General features: G+C 57.2%; 2 protein-coding genes across 8 annotated transcripts in view; one reads left to right on the top strand and one right to left on the bottom strand.

The window, feature by feature from the left end:
- Positions 1-73: 73 nt before the first annotated feature.
- ACADVL (acyl-CoA dehydrogenase very long chain) lies at positions 74-5,736 on the bottom strand. The gene is given in 21 exon segments (XM_033184810.1): positions 74-378; positions 450-525; positions 620-692; positions 776-848; positions 935-1,007; positions 1,085-1,182; positions 1,259-1,360; positions 1,450-1,512; positions 1,595-1,681; positions 2,403-2,507; positions 2,774-2,972; positions 3,335-3,383; positions 3,386-3,459; positions 3,557-3,686; positions 3,958-4,102; positions 4,548-4,682; positions 4,776-4,840; positions 4,926-4,998; positions 5,082-5,147; positions 5,407-5,482; positions 5,559-5,736. Coding segments are annotated over 21 exon segments (1,965 nt in total). The 5' UTR covers positions 5,621-5,736; the 3' UTR covers positions 74-237.
- The window catches only part of DLG4 (discs large MAGUK scaffold protein 4), a 30,515-nt gene continuing 23,211 nt past the window's right edge, over positions 5,555-12,858 (top strand). For 4 of the 7 annotated variants that reach the window (XM_033184803.1, XM_033184804.1, XM_033184805.1 and 1 more), the window contains exon 1: positions 7,983-8,488. In XM_033184803.1, coding sequence (XP_033040694.1) covers positions 8,459-8,488 — 30 coding nt within the window. In that variant the 5' untranslated portion in view covers positions 7,983-8,458. Of the gene's footprint in view, positions 6,784-6,974; positions 7,074-7,335; positions 7,377-7,982; positions 8,489-12,858 lie in introns of those variants that run through there. The other 3 variants (XM_033184801.1, XM_033184799.1, XM_033184800.1) reach the window with 3 other exon arrangements.

The raw sequence follows: 12,858 nt of genomic DNA on the forward strand, positions 1-12,858 counted from the left end.
CACGCCTCTGGCTCCTTTCTTTGGGAGGGAGGCAGGCAGCAGAGGGAAAGAACGGACACACAGGAGCAAAGCATGACTGGTTAGAAATTTTTATTATTTGCGAGGCAGTAAGTGCTCTTGAGAGCAGGCACAGTCCTGGGAATACTAGGCCCCCTTCGGGACAAACCAGGGCCCAAAGGAGAGGGGCTTTGGCTTGAGGGAAGGCACATAACCAGGCCAGACCCTGGCTGGGAGTATTCAGAAGCCAAGTGGGTTGCTGGTGACCACACCACCCCGCTCCACCAAGGCCTTGGAGATGCTTTTGAAGTTGCGGTAGAGCTCATGCTGCTGGGGGTCAGACTGCAGGGCGGCCATGCCTTCTCGGATCCGGGCTGCAGCCTGGGGAGAGGGAAGGAGGGTTGGGCCTGCACCTGTAGCCCTCACCTGAGCTTGGCAGCCCCGAGTCTCACCTCGATACACCAGGTGTCACAGAGCATTTTCTCATGCTGGGCCGTGGGGTGACCCTCACTCAGGGATCTTGAGGCCCTGGCAGGAAGCAGGAGATGAAAATAAATCTGGGCCGGCTGGGATCCAGGCCCAGGCCCCTTGCGGCTCAGGCATTCCCCACCTGCCTCCTCACCTCGAGAGAACCACCACCATGGCATAGAGGTCGATGGCCCCGTCTGCCAGCCGCTGCAGCAGAAACTGTTCATCTGCCGGGTAGGTGGGGTGGGGGTGGGGGCATTAGTCTCAAGGAGAGGAAAGGGAGGGGTGGAAGGGTATAGAGCTCACTCACTGACAATCCCCTTCTTGTGTTTTATCAACTTGGCCTCCACCACAGTGGCAAACTGCTCCAGAGCCTGTACTGCCTGAAGAGATGGGGAGAGTGCAGGGCTCAGAGGGGCCGTCAGCTACAGTCCCTGACGCAGGCTCTCCTGGACCCCTGGCCACTTACCAGCTCACCGCTCCGACTCAACTCCGGGTGGACAATTCCACTGAGACTCAGGCCGCTGCCCAGCCCTGCCCGCCTGAGAGGAAGAGGGAGAATGACTGGTTAGTTGTCATACACCGCCCTGTCCTCCCCTGGCCCTGACCCTAAGCCTACCGCCTTAGCTGTTTGCCTGCCTCTCCTAGCAGGAGGCCAGCATTCCCAAAGGGATTCTTTAGAGCACTGCCAAGCCCAGAGAGCTCCTTTCCTTTGTCCTATGGGGGAAGAGGGTCCAGCAGTCAGGACTCACTGTCCTCCCCACCTCTACCCCCACCCAATTCTCCCTCTTACCATACAGCCCTGCAGAGCCACAAACAGCCGAAGGATGTCATTTGTCCCCTCAAAGATCCGGAAGATGCGAAGATCTCGGAGCACACGCTCTACTCCAGGTTCCTAGCACAGGGCCACACAAATTATATGCCCCTGCTGAGATGCGCCTACCCACCCCTGGCCCAACCGAGGCTCAGAAGACCGTCCTTTACCTTCATGAAGCCCATACCCCCCATGATTTGGATGCATTCATCTGTCACCTTCCAGGCTGCCTCCTAGGGACAAAGAACAGATGAGACTGGTTTTGGGAGCTGAGCTCCCAAACTGGACTCCCTCCCGGCATGCCTGGGACCTCACCGAGCCAAAGATTTTGCTGATGGCGGCCTCTATCTGGAAGTCCGTGAATCCCTGGTCCATGTTAGCACTCACCATGTAAGCCATGGACTGAGGTTGCATGGTTGGGACATGGGAAGGAAAATTGCAAAGGGCTTTGTCAGACTTGGGTTCATCACCCAGATCTCCAAGATTAGGGATGACCTAGCTTGTTAGGTCAGGCCTAGGTCAGGCAAATAGTTGTTCTGGGTCAGTTCATCAGGCGCTTCCAGGTTTTTTTTTTTTTTTTTTCCCCCCGGAGTCTCGCTCTGTTGCCCAGGCTGGAGTGCAGTGGCACAATCTCAGCTGACTGCCAGCTCCACCTCTCGGGTTCACGCCATTCTCCTGCCTCAGCCTCCTGAGTAGCTGGGACTACAGGCGCCTGCCACCATGCCCGGCTAATTTTTTGTATTTTTAGTAGAGACCGAGTTTCACCATGTTAGCCAGGACGGTCTCGATCTCCTGACCTTGTGATCCACCCGCCTCGGCCTCCCACAGTGCTGGGATTACAGGCGTGAGCCACAGTGCCCGGCCGGTATTTGTTTTCTTAAAAGGGGTGGACGTAAGGGATGGGGTAGAATTAACTTCTGGTACTGCTGGCAGGCACCTGAGCAGAACATCGTTGCGCTCTCCCTTCGGCAGAAGCTGAGCTGACTATGCCTCCCCGCATCCCCTAGGGCATTGGTGTAAAGCTGGAGACCCACTGCCCCAGGTGCTGCTGGGGGTTGTAGTCTGACCCAACTGAGAAGAAAGCCCCAGGGCTCCAGGGAAGAGGGGCTTGGGAGGCCCTCACCTCAGTTACATACTGCAGCGTAACCATCCGGGCCAGCTTCTCCTGGATCAGCCCAAAGTTGTGAATTTTCTCCCCAAACTGGATACGATTAGTGGCATAATCTACCTGGAAGAGGGTCCATGTATCCCACTGTGGTTCAGTGTGGTTCTACAGTCTCCCTAGAGAGGGGCTGGGCTTGCGCCACAGGGATGGGCTTTGCATACAAGCAGAGTTCAGTCTATGCTAGATGGAGACCTAAGCTAACAAGTCTGCGGCTGCTGGTAGGGGAGGAGTTTCTGGTGTAGGGAGTGCCTGCAAGTGATCAGGGACACGGCAAGGGGGACAGTGAGACTACTGTTCGGGTTACCTGGGGACTCGGGCAGGGTACTCACCGCCTTAGTAATGATTCCTCTCATGGTACCTGCCAGGGCCGCAGCCATGCCAAACCTTCCATTGTTGAGGACGTGCATGGCGACTTTGAAGCCACTCCCAACCTCACCCAGCACATTCTCTGATGGCACCCGTACTCCATCAAAAAACACCTCTGCTGTGTTTGAAGCCTTGATGCCCATCTTCTTCTCAGGGGGCCCACTGTGTCAGGGCAGTGTGGGAAAGCAGAGGTGTGTTCAACAGGTTGTCAGTGGGGAAAAACTGCTCCTTCGCTCTTTATGCACTAGGGAGGAATTACAACTCCTAGACTATTAGAGGCTACAGCCAACACTTAACCCCAGGCCCTGAAGGCTAAGGAGGCCTGGCTATGTCCTATTTTGTGTTGGACTTGGTTGCTGGAGCCAAAACTTTAGCTCAGTTGCATACATATTAGTCCCAAAGGCCACATTCAGTCCACCTGCTTTGGCTTTTGCACACATCCCCGGGTGACTTGCAACAGCCATCTGCCCAGGAACCCAGTCCTGCCCCTCAGTCCTAAGCTCTCCCACACCAAATTCACTCACTGGGTAACACCCCCGAAGCCCCTCTCCACCACAAAAGCTGTGATCTTTCCTTCACGGCCCCCGTGGCTGGATCTGTAACTGGTGTCTTGGCAAAGACTGTGAAGATGTCTGCCAGGCCCCCATTACTGTGGAGGAATGAGGGACATTCAGGGCCTGGAGGATGGGGAGCAGCGGGGCCTGGAATTGGGCGGAGGAGAAGGGGAGAAATGGGAGGCAGATTGCCTGATCCAAAGCTTGCTTCCATTGAGGGTGTAATATTTTCCACAGGGGCTGGGCACAGCGCAGGTTCGGATGGAGGCTGCATCTGACCCGCTTGAGGGCTCGGTTAGACAGAAAGCGGCCAAAGTTTCCCCTGTTGGGGAGAGAGCTCCTTTACCCCAAGTTCTGAGGAGCTTCAAAGTCCCCTCAGCCCACTTCTCCATCCCTCCAGCAGGCAATTCCCCTTTAACACCTGGGAGTATCCAGTTTTCTTTTGCATGTCCCAACCAGCACACCGTGATGCCTCCCCAGAATCTTCCCCCGACCGAAATGCCCAGCCATCTGATAATCTAAGTACCAAGTGGCCTAATCTGTGCCAGGCTCAGTATACTCCCCAATCCCTGGGTCTCCTAGGGTTGCCTCACCAGATGCCAGTTTGGGGAGGTATTTTTCTTTCTGGGCCTTCGTTCCAAAGAGTAGGATGCCTTTGAAACCGATGCTCTGATGGGCCCCCAGGGTAATGCCCACGGCAAGGTCATGCATGCCCACGATCTCCACCAAACGGGCGTACTGGAGGGGAAGCAGGGATCTGGGGCTGTCACTGGCTGCAGCGGGACCTGACCTTAACAGGAGAGCGTGGGCAGCAGGGCAGTTCCTGACCTAGGGCAGTGCCTGACCTGGGCCATCCCCAGTGTGTGGAAAGGAAGTGGGGCGTGCAAAGGGCACAGAAGAGAATGCTGGTCTGTCTGAGGTCTAGGTAGGAGGATGACTTGCTACTAGTCTATTGTTAGGCAATCCCCAACTTAGCTGTAAGGACTTGGGAACCAGGGTGAGGCCCATGGTTCAGCCCTAGGGGACTGCATGTAAATTGTGTTATGTTTGGAGAGTTAACATCCATCCCACAGGCACCCAGGGCAGATGCTTAGAAGAGACCTTGATCCTAGAGATGGCAAAGGAGCTGAGTCTGCCAAGCTGGAGTATGAGATACTGGGATGTGGCGATGGGGTGCCCTCACCTGGGTGTTGCAAAGGCCCACACCACCCAGCTCACTGGGCACTTGCAGACCGAAGGCCCCCAGCTCCTTGAGGCCCTGCAAAGTGGTCTCCTCCACCATCTCCAGAGTGTCATTCTTGGCAGGATCGTTCACTTCCTGGGGAAGGCACAGGATCCCACATCCAGGCTCCTTTTGAGCTTAACATCTCCATCTACCCCACCAGGGACCAAGCCCCGAGTCAGTCCTTACCTCGAAGAAACGGGACACAGGCTCCACCAGCTCTTTAAGAAACTCTGTCTGCTCTTGGTTGAGCACTGGGGTGGGGGACAGGCTGGTCAGGCCAGGCTGGCAGGGGAAACCACCCTGGCCCCACCCAGCGCCGATTACCCCTTCCCTTACCGGACGGGTATGGGAACACCTGATCTGTGGTGAGCTGGCCTTTGAACATCGCCACAGCAAAGGACTTAGATTCCTGGGCAGAGAGAGGCGAGTTTCAGGACTCTGGTTGGGGTGAGTGTCTCCGGCTAAGGTCCACCTGGCCTCGGGGGTACCTACCGCTTTGGCCGGTTTTTCCTTGTTCAGAGCGTCAGAGAGGTGGGCATCTGACTTGTCCAGAGCCAGCTGGGAAAAGAGATGGTTAGCAAGTCCAGGGAAGGGACTTTCGCTGTGCCAAGGGGAGCACAGGCGAGGCGGCGCGAAGCGGTGACCTTTCCCCTAGTTTCACCCTAGGGCACCCTGGATTGCCCTTTCCCCTACTTTCGGCGACAGCGCCGTGGGCAGGTGCCTAGCACCAAGAGGGAGACCCCTGCCGACAGCGGGAGGCGGGCGCCTAAGCGGACCGCTGCTCCCACACCCCCTTGCCAAGGCTGCCGCGACTTACCTGAGCGGCACTTCCGGCATAGGGCCGCCGGGCAGGGCCGGGCCGGGGCTGCCCCAGGAGCGCTGTGGGCCGCGAGCTGTGGGGAGTGGGGGTTCAGTCCTGGCCCGGTGCCCAGGGCCGCTGCCCCCCGTCCCTCTTGTCCATACACAGACCTTCCGCCCCCGAGCCTCAGCAGCTGCCGCCCCAAGCTCGGGGCTATCCGAGCCGCCTGCATCTCCGAGTGTCTCTGGGCGTCGTTGGACAGAGCGCTGACCCAGCTCTGGCGTCCTGTACGCCCAAGTCTTGGGGCTCCTAGCCCTGACTCATCGTCCAGAGTGCACCGGGCGGCGGCGGTTGCGGGCCCCGGGGCATGCTGGGAGCTGTAGTTCCCTGGAGCCCGGCCCTGCGTTCCGCTGACCTAGGGGGATCTCCAAGCGTCTCTCGTCTCCCCCAAACTCCTTAATCCCGCCCGTCCGAACTAAAGTCTAGTCCTCCGACGGGGTGATGGGATAGGATGGGACAGAAGAGGAAGGGGCTTAAGTCACTGCAGCCAGAGGGATGGAGGTGGACTGAAGGGAGAGCTTCTCCGGTGGGGTTAGAAGAGAGAAGTAGGGAAAGAGAAGTGTAAGGTAGACGGCAGAGGTAGAGGCACCGAAAGACAGACCCTAAGGTTCCTTATGAAATCTGTCTCGGCCAACACAAAAGGGAGGCACGGTGGCGGGGGGGGGGGGGGGGGGCACCCAAGCTAGGGTGTGAGTGCCCTAAGTGTATTCTTCTGAGACGTAAGCCATTTCACTAACTCTTGAAGCAGCTACAGTTTCCCAGTAGGAAGGCCCCGCCAGGTTCATTGCGCTTCCCTTAATAAAGCCTCTGAGACCTTCCTGAACGTTCCCTTCTGTCTCTGCTCTCTGTTACTTCCAGAGACCATGTGCCCAGGCAGATGGATTCCTCCCGGGCCTGAGAGGAACTGCAGGAATTCTCCTGCCTCTTACCCGTGAAACCCCAACTTCTCTAGCCCTAGGTCAGGAAGTTCCAAACCATTTCTACCCCTCTTTCTGCAATTCTCACGGGTGAGAGGAGGCCCCGGAGGAGAGAGAGGTGGGGTCAGCTGCTTTTTGAGCTGCTGGAGCCCTCTGTCAGGAGGCCCTCTTTGCTGGCTTCTCAGGAGAGTGTGACTAGGTTCTGCCTGCCTATGGGGAGAGGGGGCCAGGGTGTGTGGAGCAAGATGGTGGCGGCGCTGGTGCCCTGGGACCTGGGGGAATGGGACAGCTGGTCTGTTCAGAGATGGCCTACTTTACTCACAGCTGGAATTTAGTGGGGAGAAGCAGCTCAACTCCAATCCTGGAGGATTAGGGAGATTAAAGTGAGAGAAGAGAGAGATGTCCCAGAGACCAAGAGGTGAAAAACAGGGGTCCTTGTGGAGGGGAGGTCTGGGATTGAAGTGGGGGGCTGGGGCTCAGGGATCCTTCTCCCCGAATCTTTCCATAGGGCTTGGGGTGAAGGGCACAGGCCGGGGAGATGAAGTGACAGTGTGTTCGTCTTCCTGTGTTGGCCTCTTCCCTGTCCCAATTCTCCTTGCATCGCACTAGCTCCCAGGTCAGCCCTCTGGCTCCTGGCACCCCCACTGCTGCGGTGGGCACCCCCCCTCCTCACAGTGCTGCATAGCGACCTCTTCCAGGCCTTGTTGGGTGAGTAGCCCGTTTTCTGAGGGACCTGGGCCTCCAAGGGCCGTCCGTTACCGAACTTCGGGGGCTGTTTGGGAGCCTGGAAATCATTTGGTCCAAGCTGGAGCCCCATGCAGGGTCATGCCTACAGTGTCCTCCGTGAGTGTGGACCAGCCTCGGCTGAAAGGGCCCCTCCCTTGCCAGCCAGACAGCAGCGGTGATGACAGGGGTGATGTGTCTGGAGAGGCCTGGGATGGGGAGGTAACTCAGTTCTGTTCTGTGACAGACATCCTGGACTATTACGAGGCTTCCCTCTCAGAGAGTCAGGTAAGGAGGTGGGGGCAAGCGCCTTACTTCCTGAGGGGCAGGCAGGGCTGGAGGGGTGAGGCAAATATTGCTCATATTACATGGAAACTTGGGGGCCCTGCTGACAAAAGACTGAGTCGGTGGCCCAGGGACTGGGGGCACCGAGAATGCACTCTCTGTGGGCCTGTACCCCCTCTCCCTTTCTTCCTCCTTTTCTTTGGCTGCCTCAATTTCAGGCACTAAAGAGTCTAAGGCTTTTTAGGTTTCCCGCTGAGAAACCTGAGGGAGAACTAGGCCCCCAGGGATTGCCTCCTGCAGCCCCTCCCTCATACCCGACCCCCTACCGCCTGCCGTGGCCTCCCTCCCGTATTCAAATAACCATGGGTGCTCCCAGGCCAACTATAGGTGCTTCCTTCTCTAAGAAATGAAATCCAGCCTCATCGTCTTTGCTGTCATCGCTGGTGGCTGGCCAGGTCTCCATGTTTACCTCAGGGCCTCTGTGCTTCTGCTCTATCTCCTTTCCCATTATCCGGGTTCCTGCCAGCACGGAAGGAGTTAACTCTGCCAAGGCACCCCCCCATTCTGGCTCCTAGCTCCCTCCCTCCCTCCCCCTGCTTCCTCTCTCCTCCTCTCTCCCCTTCCCTCTTCGGCTCCACGGCTCCCTCGGCCGCTGCCGTTTCCAACCCCCCCACCCCACTCCCCCGCCACGGCCCCTAGCCCCTGGCCGTTTGGCAAGACCCCCCCCTACCCCGGGGCTCCCCGAAATCCAGTTCCCCTCCCCCACCCCAGCTCATGCCCCAGCCCCCGAACTCCGGGGCTGCCAGCCCCCGGTGCCCCCGCCCCTCCTGAGAATCGGGGTGTGCTCCCCAAGCCCCCTCCCCTCCATTGGGGAGCCCCTTTTAGGGCCCCCTTCCCGCCCCTCCCACGCTCCCCTCCCCTTCCCTTCTCCAACCCCCTCCTTCCCCTCTCACCCCTCCCCCATCCTGGCCCCCCCTGCAAAAGTGGGGTGCGGAGGGGGGAGGGGTGAGAACCCACGGAGGGGAGGAACGAAACTCCGATGAAGTCAGAGCCCCTTACCCGCCGCCGCGGCCAGGCACCCCAACATGGACTGTCTGTGTATAGTGACAACCAAGGTAAGCATGATGGGGGGGCTATAAACTGGGGGGAGGGCATGAGTTTGTGGGGAGGGGTTAGTAGGCCTTATCTGGGACTGGCGTCCCTGGAGTGGCAGCATCAGAAGTAAGATGTATTTGGGGGTCTTAATTTAGTTTTGGGGTTCACATCTGAGAAAATGCTGGATTTGGCCACAGGTGCCCCCTGGAGTGATCCCTTTGTACCTGTAAGGAAATGGAAAATTTAGGATATTCCATGGTTTGGGAGGCCTGGCGGGTTTCGGGGTTCACCAGCGCTGTTTGAGGGAGACTTATTTAAGGAGAAGCCTGGCTCACAAGGAAGTCCTGCTGGTGTATGTGGGAAGGTGGGCTGTGCTGGGGGGGTTCCTCTTTCCTCCCCAGGGAAAAGCTGGCTTCCAAGGGCCTTGTCCAGTTTTGGGGGGCTCCTGGCATGGGGTAAAGGTTATTGGTTGTGAGTGCCTGACTGGTCTGGGGTGTTAGCTGGCAGGGAAGGGGTGGGCCTTCAGACTCTGGAACAAGCATCTCGTGGTGGCTGCATTTAGGGATGCTCTTTCAATTTGAGGGAACTGTTAATTTAGGGTTCAGTCATATAGAATGGAGGTAGTTAGAAGTTGTCAGAGGGCTGGGGCCCTGGCATGGGATTACCTGAGGGAATGGACCAGGCGAGGCAAGGATGTGGGGGTATTCCCATAGGAGGCAGAAGATTGCAGCAGCCGAGCTTGCCAGCCTCTGAGGAGGAGGATGAGAGGCTTAGGGAGAGAGGGGATTTGAGGAGGGGGACCGGGTGGGTGGTGCACAATTTGGGGGTGGCCCAAAGGCAGGTGCCCAATGTCCCCATCTCCTCCCACACTGTATCTAGCCCTGATCAAGAAAGAGGGAGAAGAGCAGATGGGGGGACTGTTCCAGATACCCCTGACGCTTGGGATCAAGGTGGGGGAGGACACCAGGATTTAAGGGTCCCTGAGGACTTATGACCGAGGTTACTGAGGTTACCGGGGTGAAAAGTGTAGGAGGAGGGCAGGGCTGGCAGCGGTGGGGATCTGTGCAAGAGTGTCCCTCTGGTTGGAGCCTGGCAAAGGCAGGAGATCTTGGATGGAGCACAGGCGAGCTCCTGGTGGGATGCGGATACCTAGGCTCTGCTTGGAGACTCTGGGACTGGAGAGCTGGATGCCTGGTGTGTGGAGGGAGGCTTGGGCGGGTGGCAGGCAGCTGGGGGCTGGGGGGTGGGACAGGAAGTGGGGGCCGGGGGAGGCGGGGTCCGGGTGAGTCACAGGCTGGGGAGGGGGTTATATTTAGTGGGAACTGCAGCTTTTCATGGGAGGGAGCTGAGGACACACATGTTCCCTGCCACAAACTCACACATGTGTGTACACATGCATTGTGCACGTGTGAGGATGGTTGGAAGAGATTGGGGGCTGAGGACCTTTAGATTTGGAGCCCCCACACTCTCTCCACCAGGGTGACTTGCTTGTCCCTCATTCTGTGGGCTTCGGGCTTTCTCCCAGGCTGCCTCTTCCCCACATCCCTGTAGTTTCGTGGATTTTTATGCCTCAGTTTCTGTGGCCTGGTTTCCTCTGCTCCTGCTGTCTCCTGCCCTTAGGCCTGCCACTTGGCCTTAGGCTCCGTGGCTGTGGTCCTCTGTATCCAGGTGTAAATAGAAAGCCCGCTGGAATGTGTGGGCTCTGCTTCCAACACGTGAACACACAAATGGGAGCGAGGGTGAGGGGCTTGCCTGCACTGGCAGCTATTCTGGGTGGGTGGGTGGCCTTATTCCTTACCCACTCCAGACTCCTACTTCTTCCATGGTGCCCAGGGTTGAGCATCCCTGAAGGAAGGAGGCTTATCATGCATTTGGGGTTTACAGAGGCGTGGAGACCCAGGCTTGCCACATTCGTTGGCTGGAAAACTTGTCAGCCTCGGGATGACGAGGACTCCAACTCCCATAAGGCCCCGAGGCACAAGATCCCTCAATGTTAGAGGGTTGCTGCCCATGGCGATGTTGGGAGTTGTGGTTCATCTCTATCCAGGGCAGCCAGCGGAGGATAGCCCAAGAGGAGCCTGCAGGGGGCACATGGCTCCTGCTTCCCCAAATGCTGGATGGGGTAGGGAGTGCTCAGGCTTTGCGGTCGTTGAGCTCCCCAGCTCTGCCTGAGTCTTCCATCTTTCATTGCCTATATTTAGACTCCTGCCGCAGTAATTTAAGGAACATTTATTGAAAGCCTACTACGTGCTAGGCCCTGTGTTGTGTGCAAACTCCACTCTACAGCGATCACTTTGCCTTTCCTGGTGCCTTTATCTCTGCCAGCATCTCTCGTCTCTGAGCATCTCTTTCTCCCACTCCGCCCCCGTCCCTCCCCCTTTCCCCGCGCTGCTGCCGCCGTTGCCATGGTAACCGGCGACGACTGAAGCTGCGTGGCGGACTGGAGGGCCGGGCGAGGGTGGCGGAGGGCGGAGCAGAACAAGTGGGGGTGGGGATACAGTGGGGGAAAGACTGAGGCTATTTGCCAGAGCCCCAGGAGCGAAGCGGTTAAACCCTCCGGGTGGTCCTTATTGGGCAAAGCCGAGATGCCGGGGGCGGGGCAGTGTGGCCGACGGCCTCATTCATTGGCCGGCAGGGGCGTGGCGGAGGGACAGTGTGGGCGAAGCAGGGGGGCCGAATGGGCGGGAAGTGGACGGAGGCGTGGCCTCCCGGGCAGGTGGGCGGAGTCTGGCTTACTCTATCGAGGGAGGCAGTAACCCTTGGAAAGGGGAGGAACCTTGGGGCTGGGTTACCTGACCGAAATGAGGGCGGGGCTGACCCGGGATGGGCGTGGCGTGGTTCCCCGTGCGTAAAGGAGACAGGGTTTAAGGAGCTATTGTCCAAGTAACTTCAGGGCGCGGGGGTCTTTGGAAAGGAGAATCCGGGGGTTGGGAAGTCTGACGTCTCAATTTTCCTAAGATGGAGGTCTGTTCAGATTTCATCAGAGCACCCCTCCTACCTCAGCTCTGTGTTCCCAGGAGACGGTTGCTAGGCGACAGCAAAGTCCTTGATTGCTGCGTTGCCAGGCAACAGAGAAACGGAAAATGGAGGGAAAAGGGAAATGGGGGATGGGGAAGGGTCTTTATGGGCCATGGCGCCCACTGGTGGATAAGCAGGGCCTGTAAGTTTTCTATTCTATAAGGAATTTTGAGTCCAGCCCCTTCTGCACTGACTCCTTGGATCCTCTGGTGATCCAAGCCTTCCCACCAGATATGAAACTAGGACATTGGGGATCATCTTGGGGGCGCATGTAACAGATGCCGATCAACGGGGTCAATCTCGCTTGGGTGAGATTCTAGGGAAGTCGTCATTTCTACCATGTGTGAGCATTTTATAGAAGTCAGCCGATTTGAGGAGACCCCTCACTGGGTTTTAAGAGCTGGAAAGGTGGGCCTTCAATGGGAGAACTGGGCGTTCAATTGGAAGAGAGGCTTTCAGGTTAAGTTGTTTGAGAGAAAATGGAAATCTCTGAAGAGAACTGAAGGAGGAGGTTGGGAGTGTTCTGGACGACTTGTGGGTAATTGCAAATTGCCGGCCATATCTTTGGTGTGTGTTTTTTGAGGCCTGAGTGTGGAGAAGATATATTTGGGAGCAATCTTCCGACAAAGATGGAATTCAGAATCGTGGAGATGTTCTGGGTAGCCAGAAAAGGGTGTAATCTATGAACCTCAGGGGTAAAGAAAAGGAGAGGAGGGGCCGGGTGCGGTGGCTCACACCTGTAATCCCAGCACTTTGGGAGCCCGAGGCGGGCGGATCATGTGAGGTCAGGAGTTCGAGACCAGCCTGGCCAACATGGCGAAACCCCGTCTCTACTAAAAATACAAAACATTAGCCGGACGTGGTGGCGTGCGCCTGTAATCCCAGCTACCCGGGAGGTTGAGGTAGGAGAATCACTCGAACCCGGGAGCCAGATGTTGCTGTAAGCGAGATCACACTATTGCACTCCAGGCTGAGCGACAGAGCAAGAATGTGTCTCAAGAAAAGAAGAAAAAAAAAAAAAAAAAAAGAAAGAAAGAAAGAAAAGGAAATACTTTTAATTAATTAATTAATTAATTTTGAGACCGAGTCTCACTCTGTCGCCCAGGCTAGAGTGCAGTGGTGCGATCTCGGCTCACTGCAATCTCTGCCGCCCAGGTTCAAGCGATTCTCCTGCCTCAGCCTGCCGAGTAGCTGGGATTACGTGCACCTGCCACCGTGCCCGGCTAATTTTTGTAGTTTTAGTAGAGATGGGGTTTCACCATCTTGGCCAGGCTGGTCTTGAACTCCTGATCTCGTGATCAACCTGCCTTGGCCTCCCAAAGTGCTGGGATTGCAGGCATGAGCCACCGCGTCCGGCCAAATTTTTTTTTTT

Source organism: Trachypithecus francoisi, unplaced genomic scaffold (genome assembly GCF_009764315.1).
Source record: "Trachypithecus francoisi isolate TF-2019V2 unplaced genomic scaffold, Tfra_2.0 Lachesis_group20, whole genome shotgun sequence".
NCBI classification, from domain to species: Eukaryota; Metazoa; Chordata; class Mammalia; order Primates; family Cercopithecidae; genus Trachypithecus; species Trachypithecus francoisi.